This window comes from Phacochoerus africanus, chromosome X, assembly GCF_016906955.1.
Source record: "Phacochoerus africanus isolate WHEZ1 chromosome X, ROS_Pafr_v1, whole genome shotgun sequence".
Classification (NCBI taxonomy): domain Eukaryota; kingdom Metazoa; phylum Chordata; class Mammalia; order Artiodactyla; family Suidae; genus Phacochoerus; species Phacochoerus africanus.
Window position 1 is genome coordinate 90,689,557 of NC_062560.1, and position 26,247 is coordinate 90,715,803.

At 36.0% G+C, this 26,247-nt stretch overlaps 1 protein-coding gene across 1 annotated transcript in view; it reads left to right on the top strand.

Annotated features, from left to right (window-relative positions):
* Positions 1-26,247, top strand: part of NRK (Nik related kinase) — a 128,588-nt gene that overhangs the window by 37,684 nt on the left and 64,657 nt on the right. Inside the window, exons 3-5 of the mRNA XM_047765737.1 lie at positions 16,004-16,060; positions 17,894-17,965; positions 25,472-25,597. Of these exons, the coding sequence (XP_047621693.1) occupies positions 16,004-16,060; positions 17,894-17,965; positions 25,472-25,597 (255 nt within the window). The remainder of the gene's footprint in view (positions 1-16,003; positions 16,061-17,893; positions 17,966-25,471; positions 25,598-26,247) is intronic.

The following is a 26,247-nucleotide window of genomic DNA, read 5'->3' on the forward strand; positions in this document are numbered from 1 at the left end:
TTGCTGCTGTTTAGTCAAAATCTTTCCTGCTTTAATTAAAGCCTGTTTCCTTTTCATCAGTTTCCTGTACTTACAGCAGATCCATGACCTTCTGTATATTTTGAAGACAATCTTCCAGGTTACTGTTGAACCTTCTTTTCTCTCCGCTTCACAACCTTAATGCCTCTAAACTTTACTGGAAAGATTCGCTTACCATCACTTCAGTGATTTCTGTTGTTCTTTGTAAAAGAGTATTCTTATCTTTAAAAAATAATAATGCTCAAGCTTGCTTATGTAGAGTCTTTTTAGGAGTCTTTACTTTTTGTACTTTTTCGGTGAGAGGCATCCCAACAATCTCAAAATTCTATCTAGGAGACTTTTATTTCTCATTCTGACATTTGTCAAACTGTTGTCTCTCACCATGTGTGGTCATATCTGAAAACTATGTAAGAAAAGCTTATGCCAAAGCATCTCTCAAAGGCTTCTGCCATTGGAGTCAATTTGGTCATTAACATAGGAGAACAGTGTGTTTAACCAAATTGAGTTGCTTTTGCAAGAGGATGATCTTCTAAGCTTTCCTTTATTCATGGTCATTCATAGTCATGTGTAACAATATAAAGTTGTAATTTGGATGGAGAATTTTTTTTAAATATTAAAGGATTTCCCTTGTGGCATAGCAGGTTAAGGATCTAGCACTGTCACTGCAGCAGCTCTGGTCATTGCTATGGTGCCTATTCAATCCCTGGCCTTAGAACTTCCACATGCCTCAGACAAGAGCAAAAAGTGAAAATTTTAAAAAGGGTTAAAAATGTTGTTCTACATTAATGTAGCCATATTTAGAATATATAATGTAAGGGCATGCTGAGTTTAATTTATATATCAGAAAGTAAAGAGTGTAGAGTTACAGATCCTTGTAGAAAGAACCCTACAGTTCTCAATGCTGCTTAATTCCAAAAATCTAAGTGGGACACAGATAAAAGACAGATATTTAGTCTACAATGTTGTACAGTACATCTTGTTACCTTGTAAACATAGGGGAAATCATAAAACACGTATGGGCCTCTGCTGAGTTATATTTGACCAATATTGCAAATGTATTCACCCTATTTGTTAGAAAAATCTCTTCCTATTATTTGAGCTGAAGATTTCTAAATCCTTTAAAATTAAAATGAATAAAATAAGTGTTATTGGAAATACTCTGAAATCATCAATGTGCCAAGCAGAGGAAAAAATCAGATCTTTATAGAAAAATAGCATTTATTTTAGTTGGTGGAAAACGTACCAAGCCATCTGAAGTTTAATAAATACATGCCTATTAAGTGAAACACACATATGCACAGGTATATGAATTTCACTTTTAATTATCACAAGATTGAGCAGTCTGTATTTAAAAAAGCAATTCTTAGAGTTCCCGTTGTGTCTCAGCAGGTCAAGAACCCGACTTGTATCCATGAGAATGCAGGTTTGATCTCTGACCTCAGTCAGGGGCTTAAGGATCTGGCATAGCCTTGAGTTGCAGTGTAGGTTGCAGATGTGGCTCAGATCTGGCTTTGCTGTGGCTGTGGTGTAGTCTATAGGCCGGCAGCCACAGCTCTGATTCATCCCCTAGCCTGGGAATTTCCATATGCCACAGCAGCAGCCCTAAAAAGACCAAAAAAAAAAAAAAGTAGTTCTTAATCATTAACTAATTGATACTACATCCTACTTGCTGGGCAAAATTAATTTCCCCCTCTAAAAGACAAACAAGCTAAATTTTAGCCTTCGAACTGAAATTGCTTTAAGATACAGTTTATTCTTAGGCAAAACTGAGGCTAAGAATAGAGCTCTATTTCTCTATATCTGTTGCATACTTACTTAGTAAAAAGATATTGTTCTTACAGCCTTGTAGACATTACTATGGCTACATTACTGGAAGAATATTTTCTTCTTTTAGATTCTACCAACAAAGCCACTTGTTAGTCAGTTCAGGGGAAAAACCAGTTCAGTCAGTTATTTTGTTTTCAGAGTTTGGCCCAAGGAACACTGATTATCCTGGGGAATACTCTAGGTGGCATAGCTCTCAAAAAATGTAAGTCAGGTGCTGAAAGCAAACCAAAACAAAGACTAAGTAATAAAAATGGTTTTTTTACATGATAGGTTTTAATTTTTGTTATGTGCGCACATGGATATTTTTCCTCACTTACATATATTTTATTACTGATAAAACAAATGAATTAAAAATGTAATAAATTAAAAATATTAAAATATCAAAACTTCTATGCATATGCACCTAAAATATACTCTAAAAGTAAGTGAAGCTAAACTGATAGAATTACAAGGAGAAATTGGTCCATTCCCAATCACCTGTCTCAGAATTTTACAGACCAAGTCGACCAAAAAAAATTAACGAAAATACAATTAGCAAGCTTGATTTCTTAGAAATAAGTAGAATTCTGCAACCAGTTATTAGTGAATAAACATTCTTTCCCAGAACATAGACATTTTGAAAAATTGGTATGATACTTTTGGCTATAAAGAAAATCTTAAAGGATCTGTATCATATAGAGCATGCTCTCTGGCCAAAATTCAATACAATTTAGGAAGCAACAACAAAATGATAACAAAAATCTTCATGTATTTAGAAATAAAAAAACTTGCATATATAAATAATTCATAGAAAAATTTACTTTTTAATATATACTCAAAAATATTTATTCAGTCATGTTTATCCAATTCAATAATATTTTTGATTAAATGGGAAAGGGCTGTTTTGAACCTCCATGCATATCAAATAATAGTAGTAAACAAGTAGCATAATAATTCATAGTACTTGTTGGTTGATTGGGATAAAATGTATTAAGCAAACTAATGCAATAGACAATCATAAGTAGATTATTTAACCTATTTAGAATAACAGTTTTTTTCAAGTCCTTTGGTAGCACACACTTTCTAGCACAATGCTTTGCAAACAGACTTTCAGTTAATTTTTCTTGAATTGTATACAGTAGAAAATAGTGAAAAACTATACCTTGGTATAGTCTTGAGTTAATTAAAAATCGTTCTTACCCAATCATTAGATTCTCTAAGGCTGTCTATTTGGCAATCTGGATAAATATACTTAATTTATTTCAATTTAGATTTTGAAATAATTCTGATTGGCCTTCCTGAAATTCTGCTAAATTAATAGCACATAATATACTTAATATTTTTAAAAGGCAAAGTGACTACCAAAGCTACATGTTACAGATGCTCTCTTGCCCAAGTCAGGTGTGGGTGAAATGTCTTCTCTGGACTCCATACTCTGATCCTAAGCCAGGTATGATGTATGGTTTTTAAAAGGTCTAATGATTAGCCAAACTGAATTTGCTAAGGTTATAGATAGGCCACCTAAATATAGTGGCCTAATTCCTGACTGAGAATTAGACCACAGTCCCTGACTTATACAAACCCACCTTGAAAATAAATCTCATCAAGTATATTTCTTTCATTTAGTAAGTTTCAGCATAAGAAACACTTAACTGGTTGAAATATTTAAACAGCACATGTGTGCCTACATTTGAATTCACAGAACTCTTTTCTTTCTTCCACTATAAATAAAAATTAAAAAATAAAAAATTCAAATAGCCTGTTATGTCTGTTGTTTTCCTTGTATCTTCTAAGTATTAACAATTTGCTCCGTAAGATTTAATTATGAATCCATCCTGAACCTTATGATTATAGCAGTAGTATATGGCATTGCCATCAATATGAGACCATATAGAACCCATGACCTAAGAAAATGTAGCTGTCCTGTATGAATTCAGACATATGCTAGAAATTTGAAAATAATTAAATATATAGAATCTCATTGATTTTGGGGAATGCTGGTCTGGATTTTGTGGCATATCCCAATGCTTTCAAGGACCATTTAATTTTTCATTTGCACCCTTATAAACGTTGCCACTTTGTACTGCATTTTGATAGTTTGTGTACCTTTATTACTATTTTTAAAATTTTTTAGAAGTATAAACTAACTAATTTTTATAGTGTCTTGCCTGGTGTCTAGCATATAGGTGTGGTTTAATAAATACTTCTTAAATATGGAGGTTTATGAAGGAGTGAAAGGAGCAAGCAGACTGGGAAGAGAGTCTCAGGCTTAAGCTTAATTGCGGCTGTGCTGCTAATCTGGCGGGCTGGTAGTGGAGAATACAGCAGGAAAAACTGACAAAACTATTTGAAGGAGAAAAGAAAAAAGTCAAAATTGTGAAAAAGACAGAGTTGATTTCAACATGCCCCAATGATCCTTTAGATCTCTTTTTCCTTTCCTCCAAATCAGCACACACACACACACACACACACACACACACACACACAGATTTTATTGAAATAATGAGATATTTGGTATAAATGCATGTTTTCAGCCTTATTTTTTAGCCTTTTTATTGTCTTAGTTTCTTACTTAAAAACTAAGTTTCTTAACCACATCACCTTGCTGGATTGACTTGCCTCAGTGACTTTCCTCTTTTGGTTAGCCTTAATTAAGATCTTCCTGTACTTTTATTTCCCTCTGTACTAGTATTGTTCTCCTTTTATCATGTTACAGTTTTCAACTCGGCATTCTCTGGGAGGTTATATTCCAGTATCCTTTCCCCCTACCTGCCCCTGCCACACAAGTGTGAGGGATTGGTTCACTGGGAAGTTTAACTTTGAGCCTTTTAGCTGATTTCACACTCTTCATATTTCATTTCTGCAGATTTGATGTAAACAACCTGTTATTGACAAATCCAACACTCTAGTTGCTAAAATGTGCTGCAATTCCTGTTGCCTACATAATTCCTTAGATTAAAAAAAAAAAAAAAGACCCTCCAAAAAAGCAGACAGCGCCTGTTAAAATGTACCTGTAGTACCTTGGCGAGAAGGGAGGTCACTGGATGAGAACTCCCCAATATGTCAGTAAACTAAGGCTTTGACTTTGAAAAGGCCACAGCAGGATACTAATGAATGGGGTAGCTGAGTGGAGTGTTAAAAGAGTAAACATCTAGGGCATGGAGCATTGCCCACAAAGATCTATTCAAGGTCAGTTCAAAGAGATGTAGGTTTAAGTGGTCTTAGGAGCCAGAATGAGGACTCCCAAATTTTTTGAGACTGCAGGGCCCAGGAGTTAGTGGTAAATTACCAAAGTAATATTAGTGGAAACATTTTTTTTTAATTTCTTCATATCTGTGCTTTAAAGTATTGATTAGACCTTGAGGGTTGTTGGTGTTTCTTGGCCTGTCTTCTGTGAAAGCCAGTTTTTTCTCCTCATCTCCTTTCTCAGTCTTTTCTGTGCCCTGCTTATCTTTTCACTTCCCCCACTACTCCTTCCTTCTCCATTTTTCCCTTCTTCCTGGCATTTCCCTAAGTCTTAGTGTCCAACCCAGTCAAATACAGGTGCTCCTAAGGTGCCTTTGAGAAGCGCTAATTACTGCTATAGACTAAGGAGACAATTCAGGTTTTATGGATTTTTATTTTTTCCTTTAAGAAAACTTCCTATTGACCTTAGCTTCAAACTGTGGGTATTGTGTTTTTACCTCTGTGTATTGACAGACCCGAGTGATTTCAGCATCCTGTTTTGATTGGGTAGATTTTGAGGCAAAGCAGCTTCTTTTGGTTGTGTCTCTTTCCTTACCCATCTGTCTCAGTGCTTTTCTTTCAACTGGTTGTGCTATTTGATGGAATTGAAAACATTGCAGATTACATCTGTCTGAGCAGATGGAATGCATTTTGCATGAGTGTTAACTGATTCATGCACAGCATAAAGAAAGCAATCTGTGTTAAAACATTGTGACATTGCAAAGAAGCATTATCTGGTGTATGCTGGAACCTGTTTTCTTAGAGAGGATTTGATTCTTTGCCCTTGCCCATGCCTCATCAACTACCCCATAGTCAAGCCCAGATAAGCCTTAAAGAAAGAAAGAACACTATCTATGACAATGGAAGAAAATGGGATCTAGAAGGAAAAAAATCTGGATACAAAAGTGGCTTCTGCTAGCTGAGTTCTTTATTTTTGTAATATATGGTCCTTCTTATGGGGGAAAATATCATTATGGGGAAGTTTCACACATAGAGAACTAAATCATCATCTCTCACTTGAGCCTGATTTCACTATACATTATAGACAATATGTTTGGAAGTGTTTTCAGAGCATTTGACTTAGCATGGGCCCTAGTCTCACAGAGTTCCTATGCAGTTTCTTCAGCATGAACATAGTTCTAGACTGTGTCTTTAAACCTGAGTTGTGACCAGCATCAAAGGTTTTATGATGTCACCCATTTATAGCACACTCAATGGCTTTGTACTTGTGTCCCCCATGGACACTGATGTGCTTTTCACATAGCAGTTTATTGAGATCGCACCTAGTTGCCTACTAGTAGCTGTTCATTTATTTCCAGCAAAAATTGTATGTATCCTTCAGCCAAGAACATAGAGCTTTATTGTCCACTTTGTGCAATTTACTCTTTGAATGTTGTAGTACAGTAGAGAGCTATTCCATTTGCAAATGATGTTACTACATATTTTGACCTATTTTCCCTGCATGAGTAATAACAAGGGTAGTAAAACTCAGTTGAAGCTGCTGTATAAGCACACATAACTGCCTCAAATTACAGAGCAGTTTCTAAGCTACATAGCCACTGAAACCACAAAGGCCCTCTTCCGACTACTTTCACAGTTCTAACAAGCATGACCATGAGTGTCCCAGATTTCTGGATGAGGAAAAACATTATTCTGTTGGATTATGCTGGTGGTTAGTAGCTTTTTAACTACAAAATTTCTGTTTCAGTACATATTCTTTGTCTCCATTTAGCCAGGGTTTGGGTAATTTGGGGGTTTGCTAAGAAAAAAAAAGAGGTGAGGAACTTGGAGCTCTCACCATCTCATGTACTTGTAGTAGATATAACCACAAGAGGCATAAACAGCAGATCTTTATTGAAGCAACTTTGGAAGTAGTATCCATGAGTTAGGAGAAGCATGGATAAGAATTAGGTCATTTCTCCTGATAAACAAAACATGTACCAATTTGGCAAGAGCCTTGGCACTTCTATTACTTATTTAGGATCCTGCCCTCTGATCTCAACCAGCACATATCTTCTCCTTTATGGATCTCTGACTGAAGAGAATTGTGAGGAACGTTGAGTGGCTTCACAGTGGAACCACAAAAAAAATTGTGGGATCAAAAACTGAAATTAACCTATGGACAAATAATGATCTTTGAGTTCCTAGAGGAACCTGCTGCAGTGCAGCCTTTCAGTCTTTTTCAGAAAACCCCAGTGTATCATGGGTCACATTGGACCCTGGGCCTCCTTCAAATCTTCTCCCATATAACTTGGCATAAACATTATCTTTGCACCCCCCACCATTACACACACACATAATACATACATACCTTCGCCCATGCATATCCTCACCTATTTAGAGCTCCATATGGAAACTGACTTGGTTTAGTTCAGCACATATTTGCTGAGTGATGGTGACATGCCAGGCTTTGTGCTATAAATATATAGAAAGGAAATTTGCCTTTAGAGAGCTGCCAGTCTAATAGTGGAGATAGGTAGGTAAAAAGACGAATTAGGTAAAAGGAATTTATGAAGCCTCAGGAATGTAAAGTCCCAACTTATAATGTGTTTCAATTATGTTGCTGAAACAACATGAATGCAAGTTAAATCTCAAGATATGTTTATAAGGATATGATACTTCTTCATGGGGACCTAAAAGTGGCAACTGTGCCATAAACAATATAAAGTCCATCAGCAATCTCTTTGTTACTGTTCTTGAAGGAAGTGTAGCTCCCCTTTCCTTCTGCATTGCAAGTTCTGAAAGTTGTAGCAACTTGATTGTATAAGCCTTCAGTCCTAAAGCGTCAGGGTTAAAATAGTATTTATTCAACCCCAGCCTCCATCTGCTCAAAGCCATAAATATCTTCTGCTTATTCTGAATTCTTTCCAAAAGGAGAAAGTCATGCCCAAAAAATGTTTTCCAACTTTGATGTGTTTGGTTGTATCAAGACTTTTGTGATGATGGGGTTCTCATGCAAATATCAAATCAGAGAATCTCTTTAGTGCCCCTTGTCAGTTAAATGACTATGGCTCCCTCAAATTAAATGAATACAAGTTTTGTGGTTTAGCACTGTACTAGGCTTTGTGGAATTACACAACTTGTGAGTTGTAATAATTTGTCAATCATCAAATAGCATTTATCAAACATCTACGTATCTATCTATGAGTTCCTTACAATATTTTAAAGCAAATCTTCAGGTAAAGTCTATGGAATTCCTTTAAAGAGCTCCCCAAACAGGCTGCATCTCTTCCTTTGGCAATCTTTACGATAAATGAATCTTCCTAGTGGCTAAGTGCTGAGGTATAGGGTGATTGACATGTTCCCTTATATGTCCCACAACACTACCTACTTACCACTACTACCAGTCTGGACTAGATCCTCTCCAATCTTGGCCAAACCTCTAAATCTTGACTGCTCCAAATTCATCTGTCCCTTTAGGGTTATGGAGCTTGTTGGTGGTGAAGACCAAAAAGAAAAATAAATGAAGATTTTCAAATAAGAACCAAATCACCATTATTTCTCATTTCAAATATTGGTTAAGGAAAGTTCCTGCTCAGAGGCAGGAATATGGACTTGCTAATCTATGAAAGTTCTTTCTAGCCCCATGTCATTGTTTTTCTGCATAGACACGATGCTGACAAAAAAAAATCATCTTGTTAGCCACATTGTCTTATCCCTCCACAGCACAGCATGGAGTACTTGGCTGCTGCTGTTTAGGGTTACACTCTTGTTGGCCTTGAAGCATCACTCGGTTTGTTTGCTGAGAGAAAACTGGCACTCAAACAAATGACTAGAAGGACAAACCTGTGTGAATGAAAAACAAAGTTACCAAATGGACATGAGTGTAGTGAGTGCCTTGTGGCCTTCTGCCACCACAAAACCAATTGAAATGAAAAGAAGAATGCCCTGGGGATTATGTGGTTTAAATTTGCCAACAGAAGGCAAAGCAAATAACTAGAAGGACCATGTAGGAACTGCCGAATAGTCGGCAGTCTTTCCACAACAATTTCCTTAACTGCATGATTAAAAATAAAGTTTTTAGCCTAATCAAAATTACAAGGCCATCAAGGACTGTCTTGTATTCTTTCTGGGGAAAAAACATGGTAATTAAGTGCTGCAGAATGATGGATTTTTTCCAACACAGCTGTCACAATTGCTATTTTAAATCATTTGTTATGGTTTAAAATGTGTAATCCCCAAGAAATTGATCATTACTACAATTCAGTGCTAGTTTTTCAGTGCCTTAACCACCCTGAGCTTTACGTTAGACCATTAAGTAACAAAATCCAGTCATAAAGTACTATACTACTAATGGCTAATTTCTCATTGATCATTTCTGCCTTCTTTTAAATAAGATTTTCTTTTTTAAAAAATTATGCTGAAATTTCTGGTGTGACAAACATAGGTGCACCCCCATATTCTCTCCTTTTCATCTTTATTCTCTTTCCAGCCACTCCCACTTTTTCCTTTTCTTTTCTTCTGTGGCTGTGCCTTCTTAATGGCATTACTTCATAGCCTTTGTTCATGGTGTGTCACTTACTGGGTTCACCCTGCCCATCAGAATCTGTTCAAATGTTATGCTGTCTTCATGGTCCAGTTGATATTCTAACTCTTTCAGGAAGCCTTCCCAGTTACTCTATTCATACTCACAGAACTAGTGTTTATTAAAAGGGTCTTACATACCAGCCATTGTGCTAGGCACTAGAGACACAAAAATGAAAGAAATATACTCCTTCAAGAACTTTTATTTCTCACCCAAGTTTATTGATGGAGTGACTAAATCCTTGATATGATTATGTGCTTAAGAACTAGACTTTATTGCCTTAATTTATTTTTCCATTGTAATTGTCTGTATGTAATTAATTTACCTGCATATCTTACTTATCATTGTCAATGAGGTTCTGTACTTATAAAGGATTTGAGAAAATTGGGCCCTACCTGAGGGCATCACCTGTTTTGTGCTCTACTACCATCCCTCTCTCTACTCTTCCTTCCACATCTACATCTATCTCCTAGATTTCCTAACAAAAATCATAATAAATAACTGGAATAACTATTTATCTCCATCCGAATAGGCCCAAAGCAGGGAACAGGCGTATCAAACAAAAGTGGAAATCTTGAGACTCTGTGGGCCAAAAGGAAGTATGGTGGACTGGTTGGTCCACTAGAAGTCAGTAAGTCTAAGTTTCAAGTGACCAGGAGGAATCTTCTGCAATCACTGGGTAATCTGTAGTTTGATTCTTGATTCCCTAATGCACAAGTTCACCTTGCTTTATTACTTTTAATATATTCCCCCAAATTGGAAGTAATTTGAAATGTGGTAATTTGAATTTCCAAAAATAAATTGAGGAGTTTGGCATTTAATGAAAACTAGTACAAGTCCATTTGTAAACCAGAGAGTTATTTTATGGTCTTCTCTTCATTTACTTTGTTACATATATAAAGATTTTTCCTGCAATGTTTTTTGTTTAAAGCAGACACATATACCTTTTAACAATGTTTTAAATATAACTAGTGTCCTAAATTCAGGCATAGGTCACAAACTGTTCATAGAACAGATTCCCAATGCTAGCATTCAGCTTGGAGCCATTGAAGAGCAATAGCACAGTAATAAACTCTGTTTTCCTGGGGGAAGCAGACTAAATAATGCTGCTTGTTTGGTTATCTAAATTAATTAATAAGAACAGAAATCCTTGCCAAATTGAAATCAACACATTGAGTAATTTATGTTCTTTCATGGATAATTTTAAATGGCTCTGGGAAAAGACTACAAGTTTGTCCTAAGTAATATATTTTGGAGTACAACCCTAGAAAACAGTTACTTGTAAGATCATAAATTAGGGAAGTTTCTTAGGACCTTATTTAAGACTTCATATGATAACACATATTTATTCTCTTCAACACTCTCATCTGTATTTAGACTGTATTTGGGACCCAAGAATTCCTGTTGTTACCTAGTCTTTTCATTTGGTTTCATTCTTTAATTGTTGCAGGTGTCTACATCTTAAACACTGAATTCTTCCAGTAAAGTTGTGACTTGGCACATTTTGTCTCTTCACCTCTCCACTTTGCCCTCTGTTTTTACTCCCTTCACACTTTGAGAATCACTTCCCAGTCACCTTTATCTTGCTCCCATTTTATTTTATGTTCATTTATTTATTTATTTTACTTTTTAAAGCCGTACCTACAGCACATGGAAGTTCCCAGGCTAGGGGTTGAATTGGAGCTGCAGCTGCCAGCCTACACCACAGCCATAGCAACAAGGATGTAAGCCATGTCTGTGACCTGCAGCAATGCTGGATCCTTAATGCCCTGAACAAGGCCAGGGATTGGAACCCACATCCTCATGGATACTAGTTGGGTTCCTTACCACTAAGCCACAATGGGAACTCCTTTGCTCTCCTGTTTAGGCAACTGCTACCTTTATTATGGCTGAGAAGCAATCTCTCCTGGAACTCCTGAGATTCTAGCCCTTTCCTTCCTCCATCGATATTTAAATGTTTGTTGCCATTCTTATAGTTACCTAATCTGATCATCTAACTCATGCGTTAATGATGAATGATAAATCAGTGTGTCTTTTTTCTCAGCTGATATTTGAATAATCAGAGTTTCATTACTTTAATAAAATTGAGGCCATAATAATGAGTTTTATACTTTGTAGTAGGTTATAAACTGTAGTGGAGGGCTATTTTTTTGAGCAGCTGGCTTTCTGTTGCCCCTAAAATCATATTACATGAACTGCATCTATTAATAACTAAACTTAAATAAGTTGAATAAGCTTGGTTACAAGGCAAAAGGTTGCCTGAGGTAAAAATGTAGGTGACTTGATGTGAAATGTCAGTGGGGTTGGGCCTAGAGTTAGGAATGGCTACAAAACATTGTTACTATATATCTTCTGTTACTCAAATGTGAGAGCACCTATGAATGTACGAAAAAGATTTAAGCAGAAACTTCTTATGATAGGAGAGTTTTCTTCTTTCTCTGTGATGTGTGTGAATTAAAATGTCATTCTCTGCATGCAAACTCTTATTTAAGGGAGTATTATTAATCCAGAGCAGTTAGTAGCTCTTGTATGATATTATTGGTATTTGATTGTAGGAAAATCAGAGCCCCCAAATCTACATTTATAGTTAAAGGTTTTTCCTATATAATATTCACTAAGATCAGTGGGAAATGTAAGATTATTTAACATTCAATCTAGAATTCAAAACCAAACTCCTTTATTAGCATTCTCTATGTGTATTTTCAAAAATGGTATTCTAAATTAATTTTTCATAAAACGTACATTGTGATGGAAAAAAGTCACATCCTAGAAACTGAATTTGCTGGTCCTGAATGAACCTCTCATTTGGGAGACAGTCTGTTTGTGACAACATGACTTTGAGCGAAGATCACAAATCAATTTCTGTGTAGTTAGTGAATCACAAGATGGCATCACTGAACAAATAGTTTATCCCAAGATGCCTTCTAGGTTCTCTAGATAAATGCTCAAGAATAGTATTATCCCTCTTCAAAACCAATGTTAGTCACTTCTGATGAATAGAATATAAAAGGGGAAAATAGTAAGTTTACAATGAAGAAAACTGAGAGACATGACTCAAACCAGTGTTGTAAATTAACATTACCAGTGATCAGTCATGGTCATATCATGTATCCCTGACATGATATAATGAGCAAGGACACTTTTTAAAAAAAAAAAAAAAACTTGCTGGTTTATCCAGAGTACTTTTATTTATTTATTTATTTATTTATTTAGTCTTTTTAGGGCCACACCTGAAGCATATGGAGGTTCCCAGGCTAGGGGTCCAATTGGAGCTGTAGCCACTGGCCTACACTACAGCCACAGCAATGCAGGATCCGAGCCGCATCTGTGACCTAGACCACAGCTCATGGCAACACTGGATCCTTAACCCACTGAGCGAGGCCAGGGATTGAACCTACAACCTCATGGTTCTTAGTCGGATATGTTAACCACTGAGCCACAATGGGAACTCCAGCAAGGACGCTTCACTTCTGTGATGTCCTTTCCTCAAACCCATGACCTCAGTCTAATCATGAGAAAACCTCAGATAAACCCAAACTGAAGGTATCCTACACAATACTTGGCCAGTATTACCGAAAAGTGCCAAGGTTGTGAAAAATAGGAAAGAAGGCTGAGGAACAATTCCAAGTTGCAAGAGCCTAAGGAGACATGACAGCTAAGTGAAATGCAGAGGTCCCGATTTGGGTCCTACATAAAGGACATTAGTGGAAAAACTGAGGAAATCCCAATAAAGACTACAACGTAGATGAGTATTATACCAATATTAATTTCTTAATTTTGACAATTGTACCATGGTCATATAAGACTAACATTAAAATAAGCTGGGTGAGGAATATACAAGAACACTTTGTACTACCTTTTGAAACTGTTCTCTAAGTCTAAAATTATTATTTAAAACTAAAAATATTTTGAAAGTTGAGATACAGAATGGAAATCTCTGAAATACTAGGTTAATAGTCAACAATTGTTCATTTATCTATTATCTACATATTCCAGACTTCTATGAAAGCTTGCATAGTGGTTAGGCATATCAACCATGTGCATGGTTGCAAGATCATGATTCCTCTATAGACACAGTGAGCATGTTTCAAACCCCACATTATGATACCTCGTCTGATGAAATAATTTTGTCCTGTTTTCAAATGAGATAATAGCCCACAGTGAATATAGGACCAAGTTGATTTTCTCTATTCTGTGGCAGTTGGTGGCACTATTTAAAGACATTCAGTTATCACAATAATATATGTTGTGAGTATGATGACTGTGTATTCCAGAATTTTTAAATTGTGCGGCTTACGAACGATTGGTCAAATAAGGCAATATGGCTAATATCTTTGCTAACATGCCAAATATTTGTGTGGCATAGGGTAGTTTGGCCCACAACCTCTTAGAATCAAGGAAGGAAACATTTTAACTCCTCTAAAGGGTGTGTGAAAACAAGTTTCCAACATGTTGTGTTTGAGCACACAGATGTGGGTAAAATTTGACTAGAGTATGTTTATGTGAATAATTAGAAAAAATTCCAAGTCATGATAAGGGCTAAAAAAATTAAAGTATTAATATATATTTTCTCCCAAAGATGTAAGTAAATGAGAGTCTCTAACATATTTACATTTACACATGGAAAAGAATGAAATTGGACCCCCATCTCAACCACTTATAAAAATTAACACAAAATAGGTTAAAGATTTAAATAACCTGAAACTGTAAAACTCTCAGAAGAAAACATAGGGGAAAAAAACTTTTTGACATTGGTCTTGGAAAAGATTATTTTAGCCATGACACCAAAAGTGCAAGCAATGAAAGCAAAAATAATTGTTACTACATCAAACTAAAAAGCTCTGAACAGCAAAAGAGACCATCAGCAACATTAAAAAGTCAACCAACCAAAAGGGAGAAAATACTTAACAAATCACCTATCTGATAAGGGGTTAATATCTAAAACGTTAACTACTTTTCTCTGATCAGTCCATAACCTACAACCTTTTCCTTTTCTTTAAAAATTCTTGTCTTTGGTAGCTGTTATGCTCCACCCAAAACTGCTCACCTAATCCTAGACATTTCTTTATACCTTGATTATTAGTTTCTGAATTCTATCCCAAGTCCAGGCCCATTCCCTTGCTTAGTTTCTATTCTGTTAGTCTTGTGAACTAGTTTCCTAGGTCTGCTATAACAAATTACCACAAACTGGATGGCTTAAAAGAAATTTATTTTTTCCCAATGCTGGAAGCTAGAATTTCAAAATCAAAGTGTCCCTAGGGCCATTCTCCTTCTGAAGGAACTAGAGAGAAAGCCTTCCTTGCCTCTTCTAGTTTTGGTAATTGCCAGCAACGCTTGGTTTTCCTTGACTTATATACACGCCACTCCAATCTCTCTCTGCCTCTGTCATCAGATTGCATTCTCCCTGGGTATCTGTGTCCGAATTTTCCTGTTCTTAGGAAGTCACTAGTCACTAGTTTTACAGCCCTCAATGACCCATTATGACTTCATCTTAAGTTGAATCATCTGCAAAGACCTTATTTTTGAAGAAGGTCACTATCTACAGTTATGGGTGAATCTGACTTCTGGGTAGACACTGTCTAACCCAGTACAGCTGAAAATCAAATATTCTGCTGGAGAACTATCAGAAAAAGCATTCTGTTTTCAGTTCAAGCCTTATTCACATCAATACCAGACCGATGTTTTTTTCTGACGACAGCTTGAAATATTTCAAAAGGCACTAGCCACAAAATAAGTACTCTGATTCCAAACCTCTATATTTTTTTGGAAAATTATAAATCTGTAACTTGTTTGCATTTTGTCTAAGACTAAGTTCTTAGAACTGAGAATGTTTTCAATGAGAAAGAATCTTTCAGAACTTCTATTCATACATATCTTTGGTTTCATATGATTGAGGGTGCACTAAAAGGTTTAGAGGCCATTGAATTATGAATTCTTATCTGTGATCATTATGGAAAAAAACATTTTTAGTATATAAAAAGGGGTTCGGTGGAAAGGTATGTCTGCATAATACCACATAATAAATTAGGAAAATGTTCAGTAGAATATTTCCTTTTTTCCCATCTCCAATCTGAAATTTTTACTTTTTATCTGGATGCTTTGGTGCCATGTAGACCTAGATTAAAATTACTAAGAAAGCAGTACCTTCAAATGTGCAATCATGTCCACTACTCAAACCAGACATAAAAAGCAAAACTACATAAAATTGCTTGATTTTTTGAGTGAAATGTTTGGGGTTTCTTTGAAATGTTCACAATTTAATATTTCTGTTCTCTATGTAGTACCTTAAAATTCATCTCTATATAATATTTTATATTTCATTATAGGCTACAATGTCTAACCTTATTCAATTTCAATATTTTTACTTTGCTTCTTGATTAATGGATTATATAGCCAGCATTTGATGTTTATTACTATCCTATGTTTTAGGGACTCCATGAAAAGACTGGTGCATTTACAGCTGTTAAAGTGATGAATGCTCGTAAGGTAATATTATATCCTCTCTGTATTCTGTTCCCGTAGTGGACTATGATCTTGGGGTAAACAGCTCAGAAAATATTGTATTTGTTTCTTATATCATTGTTTTATATAATTATCTCAATCTGGATCTATTATGCATATCATTTAATATTATTTCTATCATTAGCATATTATTTTTATTATTGATTTTTATTATTGATTTATTTTATTTACACATAAAAACTTTTACTCACAGAAAAAGTGCTATATATTTTAGTATTCTACAAAAATGAAAAAAATCTGTATTCTTATCTACTTGTAGTTGATTGTCTGTTTGCAGGGACAGTAAAGAATAGGTTTCCTCTAATATTTGTTAATCTTTCTACATTTCACCATAGTTTTTCACTCTCCAACCATTACTTTTAATTTTTTTTAAATCTTTTTAGGACTGCACCCATGGCACATGGAGATTCCCAGGCTAGGGGTCAAATCGGAGCTGTAGCCGCCAGCCTACACCACAGCCACAGCAACACAGGATCCAAGCTGTGTCTGCAACCTACCACAGCTTGTGGCAACACCGGATCTTTAACCCACTGAGCAAGGCCAGGGATCAAACCCGTGTCCTCATGGATGCTAGTCAGATTCATCTCCACTGAACCACGATGGGAACTCCCAACCATTCCTTTTAAGAACTGAAACCATTAGATACTCAGTGATAGGTAGAAAGAAAGAACTTATCTGGGACGCACATTTTTTATGTATTTTCCGACAGACAAGCAAGAGAGACAGCTTAATTGGCCCTGTTCCTGCTAAAATTCATAAAGCTGTGTTGCAGTTCATCACATAATGTCATAGGATTTGCTAAGCCCTGATCTCTTTCCTCTTTCTTTAACATGAGTGCCTCACTTTCTCAAGGTAATATTAGTGCAAATATGGCAGAGGTCAAAACATCTTCACTTCAGTGCACTCTAAAGGAAAATTTTCAAATATTATATTTGAAAAACTGTACATATTCACTGAATTGTCAATGCCATAAACTGTTCTTTTCCAATTTGTGCAGAAAGTGAATTTTTGAAACTTTTTTTTTTATGGCCACACCAATGGCATATGGAAGTTTCTGAGCCAGGGATTGAATCTGAGCTGTAGCTGCAGTCAGCTGCATCAATACCATATCCTTTAACCTACTGCACCAGGCCGAGTATCAAACCCACACCTTCATAGCAACCTGAGCTGCTGCAGTCAGATTCTTAACCCACTGTAGTACTGCACCACAGTGGAAACTCCTACTAAAACTCTTAAAAGTGTTGCATGATTTTTGTTTTGCCAGTAAATGTCAAATTTTGCAAACCAATGTGAGTTTCAATGGATTTTAAGAGTTTTTGGATATATTTTACCTTAATAACCATGACTTCCAAATAACACTTTTTGAGAAATATTATTTCTTTTTTTTTAATTTCAGAGACTTCGACCGACGTTTAATCTACATTTTAGATACTCTTACTCGAAATAGTTATCCTTAAGTACTTTGTGTTCCTATTTAACTAGTTTAAGTTATAGTTTTCAGCTCATAGATAGTGTCAATTATCTTGTTTTGTTAGGGGAAGTAGCACTTTACTAACATTGAATTGTAATTTCCCATTAATATGGCAGTTAAATCTGTTACTGCAAACTTGATGCCAAGTTTTTCTATATATATAAAAATCTGATTTTTTAAATTAAAACTATTAGTGAAAATTGAGAGAGGAACAATATTATGTTCCTCTTCCATTTAATACTAAAGGAAAATACAAGGCACTTAAGAATAAACCATTTTCACAGTATACCAGTAGGTCTAATAATATTTTGTTCTTGGCTTTGCAGACCCCTTTACCCGAAATAGGAAGGCGAGTAAGAGTGAATAAATATCAAAAGTCTGTCGGGTGGAGATACAGTGTGAGTACTGAAAGTCCTTATTAGCCCCTCCAAGCTGTCTTGCCTTTAATTTTCAACTTTAATCTCTTTGTGTTGTATTATTATCTTTAGAAGGCCACCACTAAAATGTTCTTGCTTAAAAGTGATATCATATTCATGTATTTTAACATGTTTACATAGATTCATTCATCATATTTGAACACTAGCGCATATCAGAAAACAGAGCCTGGGAAAAAAAAGGTTCCCTGAGCAAGGAAGTATTGACTGTGGGTGAAGGACTGAGTAAATCCACAGCACATAGAGCCCTCTAGCTGAATAATAACAAAAGAGATAATGGGAACATGAGTGAATTTTGCCTAAAATTGGCCTTGGTGAGTTCCTTTTCACACCATTTAGATGGTTTTCTGGACTAACTAGATTTCCTCCCCCCCCATTATGATTCTAAGAAACGTTGCCATTGTATATGAGCCAAATGAAGACTAACTACTCTTTTTTGTGTAAGAACAGTACAAGACAGAAAACCGACAGGTTACCCAGCCTAAGAATGTTCACACACCTGGCACAGTACTTGAATACATGAAGGAGTGTGAAGGTGCTTTCTACCTGAGGCTTTTTAACTGACTTATAAAACAAGCTCTAATACTCTGATAATTTTCTGGCTCTAGAAAAAGCTCTGGCAAAGGAAATTCTTTTTCAGTAGATGTTGATAATGTAGCTGTTAGTGGTCTATTGAAATATTCTGTGGGCCTAAATGTAGAATTTTGCTCTTATCAATATAATTAATTGATGTATTTTTTCATAATTTTCTCCCCTGCAGTTAACTATCTAGTATTCAATATTTTCAACATTCTTTGTCTTAATAAGTATGCTCTCAGGCACATTAAAAATAATCTTTTCCTTTAACAATTACACTCAGAAGAACTTTCTAGTTATATTAGGGAGGTATTGGTAAACAGTTTCATGATTCATTGATTAATCCTATTTTGTTTACAAAATAGGCTCCTATTTTAAGTTTCTATTTTGTTTGCAGGGTATCTTGGGAGCAAAAGCATATCCAAACATAAACAGGTAGTACTGATTAATAACATGCTTTGGTAGATCAAGAAACTATGAAAGTATGAAAATTTCTAGTTACATCCATGATGCAAACTATTACATTTAGAATGGATAAGCAATGAGGTCCTACTGTACAGCACAGAGATAGAACAATGATGGAAGATAGTATGAGGAAAAGAATGTATATATATGTATGACTGGATCACTATGCTGTACAGCAGAAATTAACACAACATTGTAAATCAACTATACACTATTAAAAATTTAAAAATACAAAAATGTTAAAAATAAGATAAAAAAAGAAGCTATGAAACCTAAGGTATGCCAAATATAGTTGTTTGACCAACTCTGGCTTCATCAAACATTTGTGTTAATAAAATTCTTTAAATATCATCTCCAAACCCCCTCTGGTATTTTTTCTGTAGGGAAAAGGATTTTGATTCTAGAATTGGGTGAAGTTGCAAAGGAAGTTTTGGCATCTTTGGGCTGCCTCTTCTTGACAAAAAGCAGGATATTCTAGCCACGCTGGGATCAACTGGCCCTGAGCCAGGAAATACTATAGCATCATATTACTGGGATATGTGTGAGCGTTTTACATTACCCACTTGGCCTGATGGATATAATGTACTTATATGTTTCTCACAAGCTCAACTTCCTGTTAATTGAGAATGGCAAACATACTAATGCTTTCCAAACATATCTGATCTTGGTTTATTGGTTTTGAGAGAGTTTACATTTATGTGGGAAACCCACTCTTAAAAGTTTTTCTAGTTGGGAACTTTGAATTCTCTGATTATATTTTATTAAGAAAAATAACTGCAAACTGATCAGCCAGTTAGTATCTTGAAATCATCCTAAATCCTTTGGGATAAGTTTGTGATTTGCACAGACACCACATTAAGTCAGGGATTTATGGAAATAGCAATGATGTGGAAAGCCAGAAACTGAATTCAAATGCCAGGTCTACTGGTAAACAGCTAAGAAGTACTTTGAAAAGTGGTCTTACCTCTCTAGGCTTCAGGTTTCTCATAGGTAAAATGGCACCAGAATATTTGGCCTATCTATAACAGAGTTAAAATATGGTTAAGTGCAACTACATAGCTGCCTGGACCCCAACAATTCTCATTCCTGCTTGGGAACATGAAATTTCTAACCCAGAAAGAAAAGGAAACTAGCTCTTTGATATCAAACTACTAAACGAATTAAAGGACTCAATCTAATCTGTGTTTCTCTTTAGCCTGTCTGTTGTGTTCTTATCTGCACACCAACATCTCATTGTTATATGCTGCAGTCTTTATGAGTTCATATTTCTCTCAGCAGGACTTTAGTGCCTTGCTAGGAACTAAGAGTGGCCCTGTACATATAGAATTGCTAGTTCCTGAGGTTTATTTCTATATGATGGCACATATTGTTACCATTTCAAAGAGCCACATTACAAGGGAAGAAGAAAGTTTAAGGGTCCTACGTGGCAAGAATGAAAGCCACAAGGATCAACTTCTAGCTTTGTAGAAAACAGGTTAAGGGAATTTGAAGGAAGCTTAATAACCGAGCTTCTTTGGGAGGCTGAGATGAAACTGGAAACTGAATTTGCATATAATACTCATGCTACAATTTGATTGTTTTTATTGTTCATGCCTTTATCACACAATAAATAAAAAGAGACCCTGTCATGAGGATTTCTAGCTGAAGAAATAAGGCTCCATCCACTCCCTCAAAGACACACATGTGTCCAGATTTTTTTTCTAGTAGTTGAATGTTTATGGATAAATCCACTGGAAAATCCTAGGGAAAGGCTAAAGAATTTTCTACAGATATATTTCCCCCATCTCCAGGTCATCAAGTCAAGGTAAGTGAGGGAAACTCGGAAGAGTTAAACATAGTAGAGGTTTACCCCTTAATGGCTTTTAATGCCAATTGGCCCTGTTCTAATTCATTGCCCAAAAGAAGTCGAAGGTATTCTTTTTCACTGGATTTCAGAATAGGAGATTAACTCTATCTTTAATTTAAAATATATTTCATATGCTGTAAATATATTTCACTTTGTACAATAAGAGTATTCCTGAAAAAATTATATAATTGAACTTTTATATGTGCTTTTTATATTTCATTATTTTATTTTTATTATTATTAAAGTATAGTTGATTTACAGTGTTTCTTCAAGTTCTGTTGTACAGCAAAGTGACCCAGTCACACACATGTCCTTGTGCTGTACAGTAGGGCTCCATTGCCTATTCATTCCAAACATAGCTGTTTGCATCCAAAAAAAACCCCAAAATGCCCACCCCCTCTCCTTTCCCCCTGGGAACCCTAAGTAACCTAAATGTCCATCAACAGATGAATGGATTAAGATGTGATACATATATACAAAGGAATATTACTCAGCCATAAAAAGACAAACTAATGCCATTTGCAGCAACATAGATGGAACTAGAGATTCTCATACTAGGTGAAGTAAGCCAGAAAGAAAAAGACAAATACCATATGATATCACTTATTTGTAGATGCTTTTTTATTTACAATGAAAATGAAATTTACAGTAGAAATTCACAACTGTGGTTGTGAATCCATTTGTCAGGTGCAGGATCATGTTCTGATTCATTTCACACAACCCTCAACTTCATGATGCACCATCTAGTATTCATCAATGGCTATGTCGTTCATGCATGTGACCCTTACTTCCTTGTATGTAAGTTCCTTTAAGTTAGGGCTATGACACCTAAATGCATAAAGCAATGATATATTCATTGGAAATTCCAAACTGTTTATCTCTTTGTAGGAATTCCCGTTGTGGCACGGCAAAAATGAATCTGACAAGTAACCATGAGGTTGTGGGTTCCCTGGCCTCACTCAGCAGGTTAAGGATCTGGCGTTGCCATGAGCTGTGGTGTAGATTGCAGACGTGGCTTGGATCCTGCGTTGCTGTGGCTGTGGTGTAGACAGACAGATGTGGCTCCAATTCAACCCCTAGCCTGGGAACCTCCATATGCTGCAGGCATGGCCCTACAAAGCAAAAAAAAAAAAGTTATCTCTTTCTAAGTTAATATTTTAAGAAATTTTACAAATTATTAGGAAATGAGCATTTTTTTGGATTGGCTAAGAATTGTTACAGGATTATGGAAACTACTTGGTTGGTTGTCATGGTATAAGCAGACATGGCCGAATCTTAGGGAGATGGAATTCCTTCTCATTTCACTCCACTATAACAAATGTGCTGGAAATGAAAGTTTCGAGAACATGTTTGTAGATTACGGTAAGAAGTAGAGAGAAAAGTGTACTTCTGATAACACTCTATTTTAAATGCATAGGTTAAGTAATAGAGAAATGGTATGCTGATACCTTGTATTTACTGCATTCTCCTTCCAAAGATTTCAAAATACTTTGTGTATTACACCATTTGATTCCACTAACATTACATGGATATAGGTAATGGCTGTCATGTTCTATAATATTTCTGAGGATAAATCAAGCCTATGCATTTTTATATATTTACCATTGTAGTGACTAGGAAAATAAATGAATTTAAACACATCTTTTAAAAACATCAGCACAGGAGTTCCCATTGTGGTTCAGCAGTAACTAACCCAACTAGTATCCATGAGGACATGGGTTTGATTCCTGACCTTGCTCAGTGGGTTATGAGCTGTGATGTAGGTGGCAGATGCGGCTCAGATCTGGCATTGCTATGGCTGTGGTATAGGGAGCAGCTGTATCTCCAATTCAACCCCTAGCCTGGGAACTTCCATATGCTGCGGGTGCAGCCCTAAAAAGGCAAAGAAAAATCAGCACAAATCAATCCAGTACCTTTAAAATGCAACTAATCACAAATTAAACAAGACCTTGCGCTACAAGCATAAGGATAGATACATAGATCAATGAAATAGAACTATTTCCATATATGCATGGTCAACTAATTTTTGACATGGGTGAAAAGATGATTCACAGGGAAAGCCTAGTCTTTTCAACAAATAATGCTGAGACAACTATATACCAACATGTAAAAGAATGAATATGAAAGAAAAATTCTACTTTATATGAAAATTAACTCAAAATAGATCAAACACCTAAATGTAAGAGTTAAAACTATAAAATGTTTAGAATAAAACACTGGAGCTCATTTTTGTGACCTTGGATTTGGCAATAGATCCTTAGATATGATACCAAAAGTATAAATAAGAAAACTAGAAATTGTTAAGTTGGACTTCATCAAAATTTTAAAATTTGTGCCTCAAAAGACACTGTCAAGAAAGTGAAACAACTTATAGAATGGGAGAAAATATTTGCAAATCATATACCTTTCATAGTACTTATATATAGAATATATACATAAATTTAAAATTTGATGATAAAAAAACAAGAAACCCAATTTAAAAATAGGGGCAAAGATTTTCCATTAGACTTGCCTCTGATAATCATAAAATGGCCAAAAAGCCCATGAAAAGAACCTTAACATCGCCAATCTTCAGGGAATTGCAAATCAAAACCACAAGATACCACTTTACACCCACTAGGGTGGTTATAATAATAAAATAGAAAATAATGTGTTAGTGAGCTATAGAGAAATGAGAACCATCATTGATTTAGGAATGTAAAATCATGTAGCCACAAAACAAAACAAAAAAAAGGAGTTCCTGCCATGAATCAGTATCCATGAGGATGAGGATTTGATCCCTGGCCTCCCTTGGTGGGTTAAGGATCTGGCATTGCCGTGAGCCATGGTGTAAGGTCGCAGACGCAGCGCGGATCCCAGGCTGCTGTGGCTGTGGTGTAGACCAGCAGCTGCAGCTCCAATTTGACCCCTAGCCTGGGAATTTCTATCTGCAGAGGGTGCAGTCCTAAAAATCCAATCCAATCAAATCAAATCATGTAGCCGCTATGGAAAACAGTTTGGCATTTCATCAAAATGTTAAATATAGCATCACCATTTGCTTTAGTAATTTCACTCCTAGGTATACACCAAAGGAACATGAAAACATGTATCCACACACTCAAAAAAATTGATGTGAACCCTCATAGCAGCATTTTTCATGATAGCCCAAAGGTAGATATAACCCAAATATCTATCAAGTGATGAATGGTAAATGAAAAGGAATGAAATACTGGTGTGTAGTACAACATGAGTGAATCTTGGTGGGGGTAAGCTAGTAATAAAAGTTCACATAGTATATCATTTTTTGTTTATATAAAATGTTAAGGATAGATCTATAGAGAGAAAATATCTCAGTGGTTGCTTAATTCTGCGTGTGGAAGAATTTCGGGGTGATAGCAAAGGGTATGGGGTTTCCTTTTGGAGTGATAAAATGTTCTAAAATTTATTGTGGTGCTGATTGCATAATTTTGTAAATATACTCAAAACCATTGAATTTTGCATTTTATTGGGGTGACTCCATTCAGCGAAAACTTTATACAATGAGGAGTTCCCGTCGTGGCTCAGTGGTAAAGAACCCAGGTGGTATCCATGAAGACATGGATTCAATCCCTGGCCTTTGTCAGTGGGTTAAGGATCCAGCATTTCCGTGAGCTGTGATGTAGGTCGCAGACATGGCTCAGACCTGGTGTTGCTGTGGCTGTGGTGTAGGCTGGCAGCTACAGCTACAGCTCTAATTAAGCCTCTGGCCTGGGAATTTCTACATGCTGCCAGTGCAGCCCTAAAACGACAAGGAAAAAAAAGCTGTATGGTTACCATTGCTGCTGGTCCAGGTATCACACTTTGAAAACCACTAAATTAAAAGATATTTAATTAGAGTTCCTGTTGTATCTTGGTGGGTTAAGAACCCAACTAGTGTCCATGAGGATGCAGGTGGGATCCTTGGCCTCACTCAGTGGCACTGAGGCAAGATGAGGTGTAGGTCATAGATGCAGCTGAGATTTGGTGTTGCTGTGGCTGTGGCATAGACCAGCAGCTGTGGCGCCAGTTCAACTCCTAGCCTGGGAACTTCGATATGCTGCAGGTGTGGCCCTAAAAAATAAAAATAAAAAATAAAATGTAATACTGATAATTTTTTTTGTCTTTTTAGGGCCGCACCTGTGGCATATGGAGGTTCCCAGGCTAGGGGTCTAATCAGAGCTGTAGCCACTGGCCTACACCACAGCCACAGCAATGTCATATCCAAGCCATGTCTGTGACCTATACCACAACTCATGGCAATGCTGGATCCTTAATCCACTGAGCAAGGCCAGGGATCGAACCGGTGTCCAACACTAGTCAGATTTGTTTCCGCTGAGCCACAACGGAAACTCCAATACTAATAATTTCTAAAAAATGTATTTAATTAACCTTTATTTCCTCCCAAATTCCCAATTAATCAAAGATCTCCATTCTGACAATTCTATTTGAGATTTTTTTTTTATCAATTGCTGTGAGATATAATGGGTTGTCTTAGGATTCTCCTTCTTTGATCTACTATAGTTTAGGGTTCCATAGTCATTGAATGGCATAGCTTAGGATCTCTACTGTCTATTCTTATTCTGCAGGATGAAGAAGAGGATCTCAGGATTGAACTCAATCTTTTGAAGAAGTACTCTTTCCACAAAAACATTGTGTCCTTCTATGGTGCATTTTTCAAGCTGAGCCCCCCTGGCCAGAGGCACCAACTTTGGGTGTGTATTTAGTTATTTCAATCTTATTCCACAAGACTTAGTCTTGAGCACAGACACTTTCATAAGCTGAGATGTCACTTTTATGCACCTACAGGAAAACTTAAGTATTTAGCTACTCAAAATCATATGAAAAAGAAAAATGTACTCAGATTTCTGGAAATGGGAGTGATAAAATGTGGAAAAATAAGTTTAAGTGCCTAGCAAGGGGCTCAGGGATAGGATTGGAGAAGACTCAAAGGAACACTGGAAATATCTAACAAATTTTTTTCCGGATTAAGTTTTGCTGCTTTTCACTTGATGTAATTACCACATTTGCTCATAAATTAAAGGTATATATAGCTAAGGAAAATACCTGATGGACTTGAGAATAATGACTCGATCAATATTGATTCTAGTTAGCATTTGAGGTGAGCATATGAGTGCATTTTAAGTGTTTGCTAAATATATGTACTTATGTTTAAGCATAATTCCTAGAAACTGTTTTCTAAATGGTTAGTTGATCTTTTTCTTAGGCTTCATGCCTATAGTATCATGAATTACAAATCAATGAGATATATGTTTTAAATGCTAACTGAAACTCGTGCTGCAGTTAAAAGAATTGTTACTGTTACATGCTGAATGTTAACAGAATTATGTCTCCCACAAACAGG